Consider the following 13,844-nt stretch of genomic DNA (forward strand, 5'->3'; position numbering starts at 1 on the left):
TCTCAAAGCAACGTCAGCACAAGCACTGTTCGTCGAGAGCTTCATGAAATGGGTTTCCATGGCCGCTTAGCCACACACAATCCTCAGATAACCAGGTGCAAAGCCAAGCGTTGGCTAGAGTGGTGTGAAGCTCACCGCTATTGGACTCTGGGGCAGTGGAAACACGTTCTCTGGAGTGCTGAATCACGCTTCACCATCTGGCAGTCCGACGGACGAATCTGGGTTTGGTGGATGCCAGGAGAACACTACCTGCCCAAATGCACAGTGCCAACTGTAAAGTTTGGTGGAGGAGGAATAATGGTCTGAGGCTGTTTTTCATGGTTTGGCCTAAACCCTTCAATTCCAGTAAAGGGAAATCTTAATGCTACAGCAAACAATGACATTCTAGACGAATCAGTGCTTCCAACTTTGTGGCAACAGTTTGGGGAAGGGCCCTTTTCTGAATGAGTATGACAATGCCCCCATGCATTAAGCGAGGTCAACACAGAAATGGTTTGTCGAGATCGGTGTGGAAGAACTTGACTGGTCTGCACAGAGCCCTGACCTCAACCCCATCGAACACCTTTGGGATGAATTGGAATGCCGACTGTGAGCCAGACCTAATCGCGCAACCTTGGTGCCCGACCTCACGAATGCTCTTGTGGTTGAATGGAAGCAAATGACTTCCAACATCGAGTGAAAAGTCTTTCCAGAAGTGTGTAGGCTGTTATAGCAGCAAAGGGGGGAACCAACTCCATATCAATGCCCATGATTTTGGAATGAGATGTTGGACAAGCAGGTGTCCACATACATTTGGCCATGTGGTGTTTGAAGTAATTGAAGAAAACTAATCTCCCATTCATCATCCCTGAAAATCTTATATATTCAGATATTAGACCCTTTCCAGTTGACAAAAATCCTACATTACACCCTTTGGGGACATCCATGAAGTTTATACTCTTCAAAATAAGAAACTTTAACCTGTTCCCCACCCCCACCAATACTCTTTAAAATTAATCTGCATAAACTGGCAACATAGCAAATGTTATACACTCCCAACCACCCCCTCCTGCCACCGGATACCACCTCCTCTTCTCCCCCTCCTCTCTCCCCCATTCTCCCTCTCTCTCTCTCTCTCTCTCTCTCTCTCTCTCTCTCTCTCTCTCTCTCTCTCTCTCTCTCTCTCTCTCTCTCTCTCTCTCTCTCTTTTTTTCTCCCTCATTCCTGCTTCCCCACCTCCCCACTTCCCCTGCTCCCCCTCCTCTCCTCCCATCCCCATAATCTCCTCCAACGCCCCTCCTCCCCTGTATTCCTTTTAGCAATGCGACAGGTGGCATTTCGTGGTATAAAATAAAATCTGTACTGTTTGCAGGGTATAAACAGGCCTATCCTTAACCCTTCCCCCAACAAAGCACAGTACCGTCCATTAAAGGCACACACGAAACTGAGATAATGATCAGATGTTGTAATTTTTCTTACTTTGTCACAAAACTGGCTTGAAATAATTTTCTCGAAATTCAGTTCTGTATTTTGAAATATCCAGAACGAATATTTACACTTCGTTTTCGATTTGAGACCAATGTTCAAAACAAGCATCTTCTTAATTTTCTTCTTCACACCACACCTTTTAGTTTTGGTTTTTTTGGTGGTAGCCTTTTTTCACCAAACATAAGTATATCAAATGCAGACCTCATGGCTCGGACATCTTGTGTGTCTTGGTGACCACATCGGCACTTTAAATGAAAAAAAATGAAAACCAAATGTCTGCACAGCAGCCGTGACTTCGATCAAAGTCAGGAATGTCTATCCAGGGACCATTTTCCGATTTTGAATAAGACACCATTGATGTGTCCCAGGTGGGTTGTGTAATGTTTCTTAAATGTTGATAAAACATTCCAACCCCTTAACTGAAATAAACAGCCGCTGATTTTCTCTGATGAGACCACTGCAGTGAACAATGCTACAGAGTAATGCCATGAACAGCGGACATAAAATGGCTGCTTGGAAATCGGCCCTCACACACCCAAAAAAAAAATTGGGCGTGGCAGGAATTGTTGGGGTAGGTCCATCCATCCATCCTTCCATCCATCCATTGCGACCATACTCTGTGCAGAACGTTGGTGCTGCTTCAGTAGTCTTTTGGCTAGTGGGTACAACCCTGGATGGATCACCACTCAGACACAGCCTAAAGTCTCCTTGGCTAGTGGGTACAATCCTGGATGGGTCGCCACTCTGACACAACCTAAACAGTCTCCTTGGCTAGTGGGTACAATCCTGGATGGGTCACCACTCTGACACAACCTAAACAGTCTCCTTGGCTAGTAGGTACAATCGTGGACGGGTCGCCACTCTGACACATCCTAAACAGTCTCCTTGGCTCGTGGGTACAATCCTAGATGGGTCGCCACTCTGACACAACCTAAACAGTCTCCTTGGCTAGTGGGTACAATCCTGGATGGGTCGCCACTCTGACACAGCCTAAACAGTCTCCTTGGCTAGTGGGTACAATCCTGGATGGGTCGCCACTCAGACACAGCCTAAACAGTCTCCTTGGCTTGTGGGTACAATCCTGGATGGGTCGCCACTCTGACACAGCCTAAACAGTCTCTTTGGCTTGTGGGTGCAATCCTAGATGGGTCGCCACTCTGATACAGGCTAAACAGTCTCCTTGGCTTGTGGGTGCAATCCTGGATGGGTCGCCACTCTGACACAGCCTAAACAGTCTCCTTGGCTTGTGGGTGCAATCCTAGATGGGTCGCCACTCTGATACAGGCTAAACAGTCTCCTTGGCTTGTGGGTGCAATCCTGGATGGGTCGCCACTCTGACACAGCCGAAACAGTCTCCTTGGCTCGTGGGTACAATCCTCGATGGGTCGCCACTCAGACACAGCCGAAACAGTCTCCTTGGCTTGTGGGGACAATCCTGGATGGGTCGCCACTCTGACACAGCCTAAACAGTCTCCTTGGCTTGTGGGTGCAATCCTGGATGGGTCGCCACTCTGACACAGCCTAAACAGTCTCCTTGGCTTGTGGGTGCAATCCTAGATGGATCGCCACTCTGATACAGGCTAAACAGTCTCCTTGGCTTGTGGGTGCAATCCTGGACGGGTCGCCACTCTGACACAGCCTAAACAGTCTCCTTGGCTTGTGGGTGCAATCCTGGATGGGTTGCCACTCAGACGCAGCCTAAACAGTCTCCTTGGCTTGTGGGTACAATCCTGGATGGGTCGCCACTCTGGCACAGCCTAAACAGTCTCCTTGGCTTGTGGGTGCAATCCTAGATGGGTCGCCACTCTGATACAGGCTAAACAGTCTCCTTGGCTTGTGGGTGCAATCCTGGATGGGTCGCCACTCTGACACAGCCTAAACAGTCTCCTTGGCTTGTGGGTGCAATCCTAGATGGGTCGCCACTCTGATACAGGCTAAACAGTCTCCTTGGCTTGTGGGTGCAATCCTGGATGGGTCGCCACTCTGACACAGCCTAAACAGTCTCCTTGGCTCATGGGTACAATCCTAGATGGGTCGCCACTCAGACACAGCCGAAACAGTCTCCTTGGCTTGTGGGGACAATCCTGGACGGGTCACCACTCTGACACAGCCTAAACAGTCTCCTTGGCTTGTGGGTGCAATGCTGGACCGGTCGCCATTCTGACACAGCCTAAACAGTCTCCTTGGCTTGTGGGTGCAATCCTGGATGGGTCGACACTCAGACGCAGCCTAAACACTCTCCTTGGCTTGTGTGTACAATCCTGGATGGGTCGCCACTCTGACACAGCCTAAACAGTCTCCTTGGCTTGTGGGTGCAATCCTAGATGGATCGCCACTCTGATACAGGCTAAACAGTCTCCTTGGCTTGTGGGTGCAATCCTGGATGGGTCGCCACTCTGACACAGCCTAAACAGTCTCCTTGGCTTGTGGGTACAATCCTGGACGGGTCGCCACTCAGACACAGCCTAAAGTCTCCTTGGCTAGTGGGTACAATCGTGGATGGGTCGCCACTCTGACACATCCTAAACAGTGTTCTTGGCTCGTGGGTACAATCCTAGATGGGTCGCCACTCAGACACAGCCGAAACAGTCTCCTTGGCTTGTGGGGACAATCCTGGACGGGTCGCCACTCTGACACAGCCTAAACAGTCTCCTTGGCTTGTGGGTACAATCCTGGATGGGTCGCCACTCAGACACAGCCTAAACAGTCTCCTTGGCTTGTGGGTACAATCCTGGATGGGTCGCCACTCTGACACAGCCTAAACAGTCTCCTTGGCTTGTGGGTGCAATCCTAGATGGATCGCCACTCTGACACAGCCTAAACAGTCTCCTTGGCTTGTGGGTGCAATCCTGGATGGGTCGCCACTCAGACACAGCCTAAACAGTCTCCTTGGCTTGTGGGTACAATCCTGGACGGGTCACTACTCTGACACAAGATTACCATCAAGCTGGCCCTCATTTTGCCGACCTCGGAAGGATGACAGGCAGGGTCAACCTCACCTGGTCGGGTTACCGGAAACTCAACATTTTTTTTTAGGCCTTGGTTGAATCAAAATCCTTATCTGAAAATTATCGAGGGTAATCCACTCAGCCACTTGTCGAGAAAATTAAATTTGTTGGATTCAAAATCAAAACATTTAAAAATCTTCTCCAGAAGTACTCAAGAGATAACACAAAACTTCAACCACATGATCGACTAGTTATTATTCCTTTTGTGTTAATGAAAATTTTCTGGTGCAAGTTTGTGTTACCACCCTCTCCAACGTTTTTGTTTCATCCACGTGTATTTAGAATGATCATTAGTTGGTTTTATTTCAACTTGATCTCCACTGTAATGTCTAATAGCGATTGAAGTAGATTGATGTCCTTTGATGGATAAATACCCGAACGTATCATGGGTTTTCATGCCATGGCTTCATATGGAATTGTCAAGTCTGGATATTTGACGTTGTTTTGTACCAACATTTTTTTTTTTTTGACAAAAACATTAACCTTGAAGATATTTAATTGCGAACATTTTTGCTTTGCGAATGAGACAAAATTGATTGCGATGGCTACTTGCACACATTATGGAGCCATTGTCGCTCCATTGTTTACTGCTGTGAAAGTCTGAGGAGGACCTCACCGTCTGCCCCATTCTCACTGCACTTGGCTTGTTTATTTGATTAATCAAGCTGAATTTCCTTTGGGATCCCTAAAGCAGTCTATCCTTGACTTCATCTTATGCCTCCCCCATGTGCTCTTACAGAAGCTTCAAGACACTGTTACCCTCCAAAAATGTTGCAATCCTGCTGTCTGACATCTTCCACCTGCTACGCAAGAACATGGTAAGGACCTCCTTTCTTGTTACCCACTCTTCACCTACCCCCCCCCCCGCCTCCTCACTTTCCCCCCTCCATCTTCATCGTGACCTACAAAATAATACATTTTCTACTTCTGCTTCACAAAGATAACAAACTGCACCATTTCCACATTGCTGGACTGACCTCACTGGACTTGCGGCTGTTTGTGCTTGGGATGTTTGTTCCACGAGTCAGTGCTGTGCTCATCTTTGGTGTCCCACTGCACCTGATGTCAAGTTCAAATTTCTTAACTGCAAATTATACAGTATATTCATGAATATTTAATTTGGCACTTTTTTTTCTGGAAAATTCACCATTAAGCAGCAAATTCAACTTTGTGAACTTCCACGTCTGAGGCAGCCATATCTTGCCTTTGTGGGTCCGTTATTGTCTGTCAAACATCAGTTTTCACCGGCACTCGTGGACCCCAAAAAGGCAAGATGCGGCTCTCGCTTCAGGAATTGCTGAGAAATTCGCTGAAGTTATTTTATTTTCTATAATGGTGTATTTGGAACCATCAGATTATTCTGTTAACTCAGAGGATCAGAACTTAAGACTTCTCTGTCTGTGCAGCGCTTGTCTATCCAAGGCAACCTGCCATTCTCAGCAAGTATTAAAACTGATAACTTTTGTTTGTAATCATCATTCGTTGATTGAATTAAGTTTTGGTGTTGACGAGGGTGGTCTCTGAGATGTTACCTTAGTGGTGAGTGGTATCCCTGTTTTGCTATACAGTACTGGCGCAGTGAACAGAGGGGATGGTGCCTGTGCTTTGCAGAAGCTGGAGTTCACAGTCGCTGAGACGCCAGCCCCAGGAGATGCAGTGAGAAAGCCAATGTTGAGCCCTGGAAAGGTGCAAAAACAACTCGAGAGGTTGCTGCAGGATAAAATGGATAACAAGCGTGTGTCCAAAAATGGGACACTGGTCGAGACTTTGAAGTTACCCGGAGCCACATAATTAGGAACATAGCAAAAATTATGGACACCATAAAAGTGGACTTTGGAAAAAATATCAGTTTTTCAGGTGCTCTAATTCTGGAAGAAAACTGGCTGAAACGTGCAATCCCGATTGTAATACAGAGATACCGTTCCTTTCTTTGGAAAATGCCAGGGGCAGAGAAAAGGCCATTTGTATTGCCATGTGGAAAACTACCAAAAGGAAGGGACATTATTGGGAAAAATGCCAGAGGCATAGAGGAGGAGGGGAGATTGGGACCACACTCAGTGCAGAGCGTTGGTGCTGCTTAAGCAGTCTCCTTGGCTATTGGGCACAATCCTGGATGGGTTGCCACTCCGATACAGTATACCAGCATGCCGGCACTAATTTTTGCCGACCTCAGAAGGATAACAGGCAGGGTTAACCCCACCTGGTATTAATTCAACATCTGAGTGGGATTTGAACTCAGGAGCCTAGGAATGTTGAGCAGGCCAAAAAACATGGTGGCTTCAGACCCCAGCGAGATAACCCAGGATACGCCTTAAGACCCCATAGGGAGCGGTGGCCGAGGATGTGCCTGATAAAAGATATAATAAAATAAGGCTGTTAATTATCTTCAAAAGGAGTGTTTTAATTGACCCAAACACCCAATTTTCACTCGTGCACTTCTTTGGAGTTCCCTTCGTGTGCAAGCAAAGTTTCAGGCTGCGAGGTTTCATGGTTTTGGAGTTATTAAGGAGATGCACACACACTGTCATTTATGAGTATAGATTATCTAATAAAAAGATTAATGATATTGTTTTGATGCTTCCTCCCAAACATAAAATATTGTTGAATTTTATTTAATGGTGAATACTTATTTGCACGTAATAATGCATTTTTGTAAAAATGCTCAAGGGTTCCAAAGTGGCATCATTTTGTTTCATTATCTCGAAGCTTTGAACACATCAAAGATGCAAAAAGACATCTGATGGACAGCAATGCACGCCGAGCCCTCATAATGCCATTTGACATTCAGGCGATAAAGCAGATATTGCTGATCCCACAACAATGGCTGAAACGTCAAAAAGAAAAATCAATCAAACAATCATGCAATCATTCTCTCCATCTCCTCCTTTTCCTCACTCATGCATTTGCAAATGCTCACGCGTTCACTAACGCTCTATCGTTCGCTGTTGCATTCTCCCTCACTCTCCCTTTCTCTCCAATGTTCATGATGTTAAATTTGTTTTTTCACATTTCAAAGGTGGACTGACAGTATTCTACCACGTCCATCGCCCCCCAAGCGAAAGGGGGGCATATTTGTCAAGCAGTCTTCAACATCTGCAATCTATAACAATAACAATTTGGCACTCGAACTGCCACTTTATAACTGCTGGCAGTGTTGACCGGGTACCAAGACGTCCGGCTTTGATACAATACGGGATTGACAAATCTTGGACTGAGTAACACGCCGTGTTAAATTTATTTATTACATACGCTGTTACCATTTTTCCTCAATACATAGTTGGTATCAATTGAATTGGTGCTCAAATAACCTGAACACGAAGTAGTACATTTCACCATGGGTTCACAGGGTAAAGCAGAACTCCCTGAATAACATGAAGCCCCCCACACCTCTCTCGACTATGTGGGATTGATGCGTTATGGACCGAGTAACACGCCGCATTCAATCTATTTATTACGTAAGCAGTTAGCCATTTTTCCTGAATGCAGTCGGTATCAATTGAATTGGTGTTTGAATAACCTGAACACAAAGCAATAAATGTGGACTCCATAGGTGCAGAGGGTAAAGCGAGATTCCCCTGAGTCTAATGAGCCTCCACACGTTTCTCTGCGACGTGGATTCACACGTTGTGGACTGAGGAACAGGTCACGTTCCATCTATTTATGTACACAGTTGACCCTTTTTCCTGGGGCCATCATCAGTATCGATTGAATTGCTACTCCTGTACCCTCAAATGCATGCGGGCGCAGCCAAGTGAGCCTTATCCAAAAAAAAAATCCAAGTTCTCAGATTCAAATAATTAAATAATTCTGGCTGCCAGAGCTTGTGGCCGATCGGGATGAAATTTAAAACAAACATTCCCCATTTCTACTCGATCATAACTATGAAGTTTGACGTTGACTGATAAAGCGGTTCCAGAGAAAACATTATTTAATATTTTACGTCAATTGAATATCGCTGCCCAACCATGTTGCCAATCGTGTTAAAATTTAAAACGTACATTCCCTATGTCTGCTATATCATAATTGTGAAGTTTCATTTTGATTGATGCAGCAGTTTCAGAGTAAACATTATTTTATATTTTTCCTTCAATGCCAAACCACGTGACAGACATCAAAAAGTGTTGGGAACTTTTTGTTCGTCATGTATAGACTATCATATCTGTAAACTTTTGCCTCAATCTGTTCAGCTGTTTCAGAAAAGAGGGTTTTAAAATTTTCAATCCAATATAGCTGACAAACCACATGACCTATTACATGATAAATATCTATTCTGCCTCTAATTGGGAAGGGGATCACGCTTATTAAGTTTCATGTTAATCGGATAAGTTGCATTTTTCTCTCCAAGATGGCCACCAAACCACATGATTTATGATGTTATAATTTTTGCGCTTTACACTGTAATGGTGTTGGATGATAGTTGGAAAGTTTTGCTTCGATAGGATAAGTGATTCCCAAGAAACATTATTTAATATTTTTCTTCAATCCAATATGGCTGCCAAACCATGTGACCAAGCAATTATTCATTAACAAAGTTACGGTATATCCCATAGTCTTGAGAACATGTGTGTGAATTTTCCCCTCGATCTGACCAACAGTTCTGGAGAAGAAGAATTTTGAAGGTTTTATGGTAAATTCAATATGGCCACCAAACCATGTGACTTCAATTAGAAATTAACAAACTCGTATAAACATGTCTTGGGGAACATACGTGTAAAGTTTAGCCTCAATCTTTCCAGCTGTTCTGGAGAAGGTTTAAAAAAAAAAATTCTAAACAATATGGCTGCCAAACCACATGAGCGACGACATAATTTTTGTTTTTCTTCCGTGAGTTGTTGCATTGATGACGCGAAAGAAATTTCAAATTTTCGGATGCAGCGTTCTATGTGTTGAAGTTTTCACCGGGATGTCACGAAAAATCACACTTCTTCCCCATGGGGAATTCTTGCCATGTGCTAAATTTCAATTTTTTTCCATTGTGCAGTTTCAGAGATACAGAAGTCCAAAGTTTTTTGGTTTTTCAAAGATGGTGCCCATTCCAGGTAATCTATGACGTCATAATTATCAATTAAATATTCTACGAAAAAGGGTACATACTACAGTGAAAATTTCGTGTCGATTGCACTAACTGTTGCCAAGAAAATGAATTTTAAAGCGAAAAAACCCGAAAATTGTCGGCGGAAGAATAATAACTAGCATCCGTTGAAGACAAAGTCTTCGATATCCCCCGCCATAGTAAATGAGGATTCACAAACTTATATTCGCTAAGCGTGTGCAATATGTATGTAAAGTTTCCCCTTGATCTGAGCAGCCGTTCTGGAGAGGAAGATGTTTGAAGGTTTTAGGGTGAATTCAATATGGCCGCCAAACCATGTGACCTATCAATTATAAATTAACAAACTTCTGAAAGGATGTCTTGGGGAAAGTGTATGTGAAATTTTGCCTTAATCTGTCCAGCCGTTCTGGAGAAGAAAATTTTTTAAATGTATTAATTTTCAATCCAAGATGGCTGACGAACCATGTGACCTATGACATCATAAATTTACATTCTGCCTCCAATCCTCCAGTGGAATACGTGTGTGAAGTTTCGTGTTAATCGGATGAGGTGTGTTTTTCTATCCAAGATGGCCACCAAACCATGTGACTTGTGACGTCATAATTTTTACTATGTATGCAGTCATGATGGAAGATGATAATTGCAAATGTTCACTTCGTTAGGTTATGTGATTCCAGAGAAAACATTATTTAATATTTTTCTTGAATTCAACATGGCTGCCAAACCATGTGACCTATCAATTAGAAAATATCAAAAGGCACCAGTTCACCACTTGCTTGATATGTGTACAAATTCGTAAATATATCTTGAGGGGATTTGTAGTGTGTGTGTGTGTGTTTGTGAGTGTGTGTGTCATTACCAAGCAGCGAGCTAGTGCTTGTCAAACCAGCCATTCCTTATCAATGGTTTCCAATGAAGTGCTTGCTTGAGTGCTTAAGCCACTTGGCAAGCACTCTATAAGAAACTTGGTAACTGAACACAGCAACATGACCCCCAGGTCTATCAGTCTGTGTCCATCTTTTCGAGTGGGATTGAAGGGAAACATTACGTTTTTAAAATTGATCGTATTTCCCAGGCAATACGGGTTTTGACAATACTCGAGCGCGTTTACTGGTTTTCAGAAACAAAGCGAGTCAAACTTGTGAAATGCAGCTTATCCTTGAATGGCCTACGTGTCCCAATTCCTGAACGAAGAATGCTCCAGGCAGTTTAACCAACACTTGCAGGGGATGAAACCACTTTTTCTTTATTAAAAACACCCAAAAGTGCGACAGTTAAAACCATGCCTTTTCCAGATACAACCACACATCCCGCCAGACAGATGGGATGACGTGACACATGGGTGGAGCATAAATAAGCTTGAAGCAAAACATGAATATGTATTGAGGGAAGACATTGGCGGAACACAAATATGCATGAGGGAAAACATGAATATGCATGAGGCAAAACATGTATATGCATGAGGCAAAACATGAATATGCATGAGGCAAGACATAGGCGGAGGATGAATATACATTTTACATTCAAATTTGATGACATCACGCGGGTTATTTGCCATAAGTGAAGAGTGTTTGACATCCAGTATGTGCAGAACTAGTTGTAAAAAGTCAAGTTGTACTCAATCCTGATGAGCATACTGAGATAACTAAACGATGCGACCGACTATCCCGAACCTGATGTGATATGATGATAAGAAATATACCACGACATGATGACATTTTGTAATTACTTCATCGGCATCATCATGGCCCAACCAAGCGAGTTTTATCAAAAAATCTGGCTTTAATGATCAGTTCCATTGAATTAACATAAATAATCTGAACTTTTTCGACTTCTTAAACAGCATATTGTCTTTGCAAGCCAACGGTATCTATTAACGCTCTCGCTTGCCCTTAAAAATGGCGCACCAGGGATCATGGGGAAAGTGACATCACCTACATCAGCATTCAGTATTTTAACTTTACCGATAATCTATATGCTAATAAAAGGCAGTGTGTGTGTGTGTGTGTGTGTGTGTGTGTGTGTGTGTGTGTGTGTGTGTGTGTGTGTGTGTGTGTGTGTGTGTGTGTGTGTGTATCAGTGGGTGTGTCTCCTCCATAACTTCAAAACCACAAAACCTAGTAGCCTGAAACTTTGCGTGCAGACGAAGAAAATTCCAAGGAAGTGCAAGAGTGAAAATTGGGTGTTTGGGTTAATTAAAACACTCCTTTTGAAGATAATTAACGGCCTTATTTAATTATATCCTTCATCAGGCTATCCTCGGCCACCTCACTGTCTGCGGTCTCAAGGCGTTTCCTGGGTAACTTCACTCGGGTCTGAAGCTGCCTTGTTTTTTGGCCTGCTCAACCTCACCTTGACTTGCAACAGGCCACAACGTTTTCTTCACAATAAAGTTTATTTTCCACTTTCCTCACCCATATCGAATGCCTGTTCATCATTGCGACGAATCGTTGTGTACATCGCTTTTGTAAGTCCTACAAGTTTTCCAATTAGGAGCTTGGAGCGATTTCATGCATTACATGAGATGATTTTACACGATCTACTCTCAACGACTGATTAAAGTCTATCATCAAAATAATATTTCACTTTTTAGGATCGAATATCGTGTGGAATAGATAAGTATCGAAATCTGTTGTGAAATCTGATAATTTAAAGAAATAACGAGTCTTATAACTAAGCCGATATACCGATTTACTTTAAGCAAGCAAGGCTATGTCACCTCCATACATTGACAATAAAATGTGTAATTTCCAATGCATTAAACTTATCTTTTTCTCCTGTTTGGAGAAATATATTGAGCAAACAAATAATTTAGGGACGTAACAAAATTAACCAGCTTCATTGAGCTCGATGATTTAATGCATTCACTGCACGAACTCACTCCCTGCCCCCCAGAGGGCCTGCCTATCTAAAGCATTTGCAAGATCTGTGTCTATATTTTCGGAGGTTTTGTGATGCGCTCTTCAGGAAATCAAAGCAAATCTGGTGAAAAACAGACATTGAAAAAAAAAGTGAAAACATTTGCGCGGGCTTCAAACTGATGACACGTGCACAGACGAGCAGGTAAAATGGTGGATTTTCTGCAATGTTTATTTTAGGGACCCAGATTCATTAGGCTATACAATTTCATGCATTCTTTTGAATGCCTGTTCAGCATTGGGACGAATCACTGCATACATCACTTTTGTAAGTTCTATAGTTTTCAAATTAGGAACTTGGAGCGATTTCTTTGCATTATGTGAAACGATTTTCAATGATCTACTCTTACAGACTAATTAAAGTATATCGTCGAAATATTATTTGGCTTTTGAGGATCGGATATCATCTGGACTAAATAAGTGTCAAAATCTGTTGTGAAATCTGTTAATTTAACGAAATAACGAGTCTTAAAACTAAGCCGATACACCTATTTACTTTAAGCAAGCAAGGCAATGTTCCCTCTGCCATACATACACCAAAAACTGTGAAATTTCCAAAGCGTGAAACTTATCTTTTTCTGCTGTTTGGACAATTATATTGGAAACACAAAAAATTCAGGAATGTAACAAAATTAACCAGCTTCATTGATCTCTATGATTTAATGCATTTACTGCAAGAACTCACTCCCTGTCCCTCAGAGGGAATGCCTATCCATAGTGTCTGCCAGATTTGTGTCTATATTTTCGGAAGTTTCGCGAGGTGCTCTACAGGTAATCAAAGCAAATCTGGTGAGAAACGGACATTTCACAAAAAAGTTATAGCGTTTCCGTGGACCCCGAACCAACGTACTGCACAACACGTGCACCGATGAGCAGGCAAAATAATGGATTTTTCGGAATGTTTATTTTACGGGCGATTGAACTTTGCAATATTCCCAGGGTTGTTCGGCATTAAGCAGCAACTCTTTTGTGGATAATCAATTTTTGAACGAATTAATTTTATTTCATTAACTGTTGCATGCACGGTGAAGACTGGCTTTAAAGTTAAAGGTATCCTTGATGGTATGCAGCGAAAGACTGGCCAACTGTTTCTAATCACCATTTAATTTGGTGCTTGCATGAATGCTTAAGCCACTTACCAAGCACCCATTGTTGATAGCGGTACCGCATGACGTCATTCTGAGTGAACCGTTCACTCTCTGCGGACGCTTTTGCCATGCCACGTCATTCAGAGCGAGTGGTTCGTGCTCCGTCGCACTGAGCGAGTGGTTCGTGCTCCGTCACCCTGAGTGATCGGTTCGTGCTCCCTCACCCTGAGCGAGCAGTTCGTGCTCCATCACCTTGAGTGAGCGGTTCGTGTTTTGTCACCCTGAGTGAGTGGTTCGTGTTCCGTCGCAC

At 43.3% G+C, this 13,844-nt stretch overlaps 1 protein-coding gene across 3 annotated transcripts in view; it reads left to right on the forward strand.

Annotated features, from left to right (window-relative positions):
* The window catches only part of LOC147019008 (uncharacterized), a 160,028-nt gene extending 147,752 nt beyond the window's left edge, over nucleotides 1-12,276 (forward strand). For all 3 annotated transcript variants that reach the window (XR_015062611.1, XM_085899149.1, XM_085899148.1), the window contains exons 2-3: nucleotides 5,215-5,293; nucleotides 6,044-12,276. Coding sequence is in view for 2 of the 3 variants with exons in the window: in XM_085899149.1 (XP_085755275.1) it covers nucleotides 5,215-5,293; nucleotides 6,044-6,266 (302 nt within the window). In the remaining variant the exon portion in view is untranslated. The remainder of the gene's footprint in view (nucleotides 1-5,214; nucleotides 5,294-6,043) is intronic.
* The last annotated feature ends 1,568 nt before the right edge of the window (nucleotides 12,277-13,844 follow it).

The sequence above is a fragment of the Eptatretus burgeri genome, chromosome 10 (assembly GCF_056783735.1).
Source record: "Eptatretus burgeri isolate ZD-2024b chromosome 10, Ebu_testis_v1, whole genome shotgun sequence".
NCBI classification, from domain to species: domain Eukaryota; kingdom Metazoa; phylum Chordata; class Myxini; order Myxiniformes; family Myxinidae; genus Eptatretus; species Eptatretus burgeri.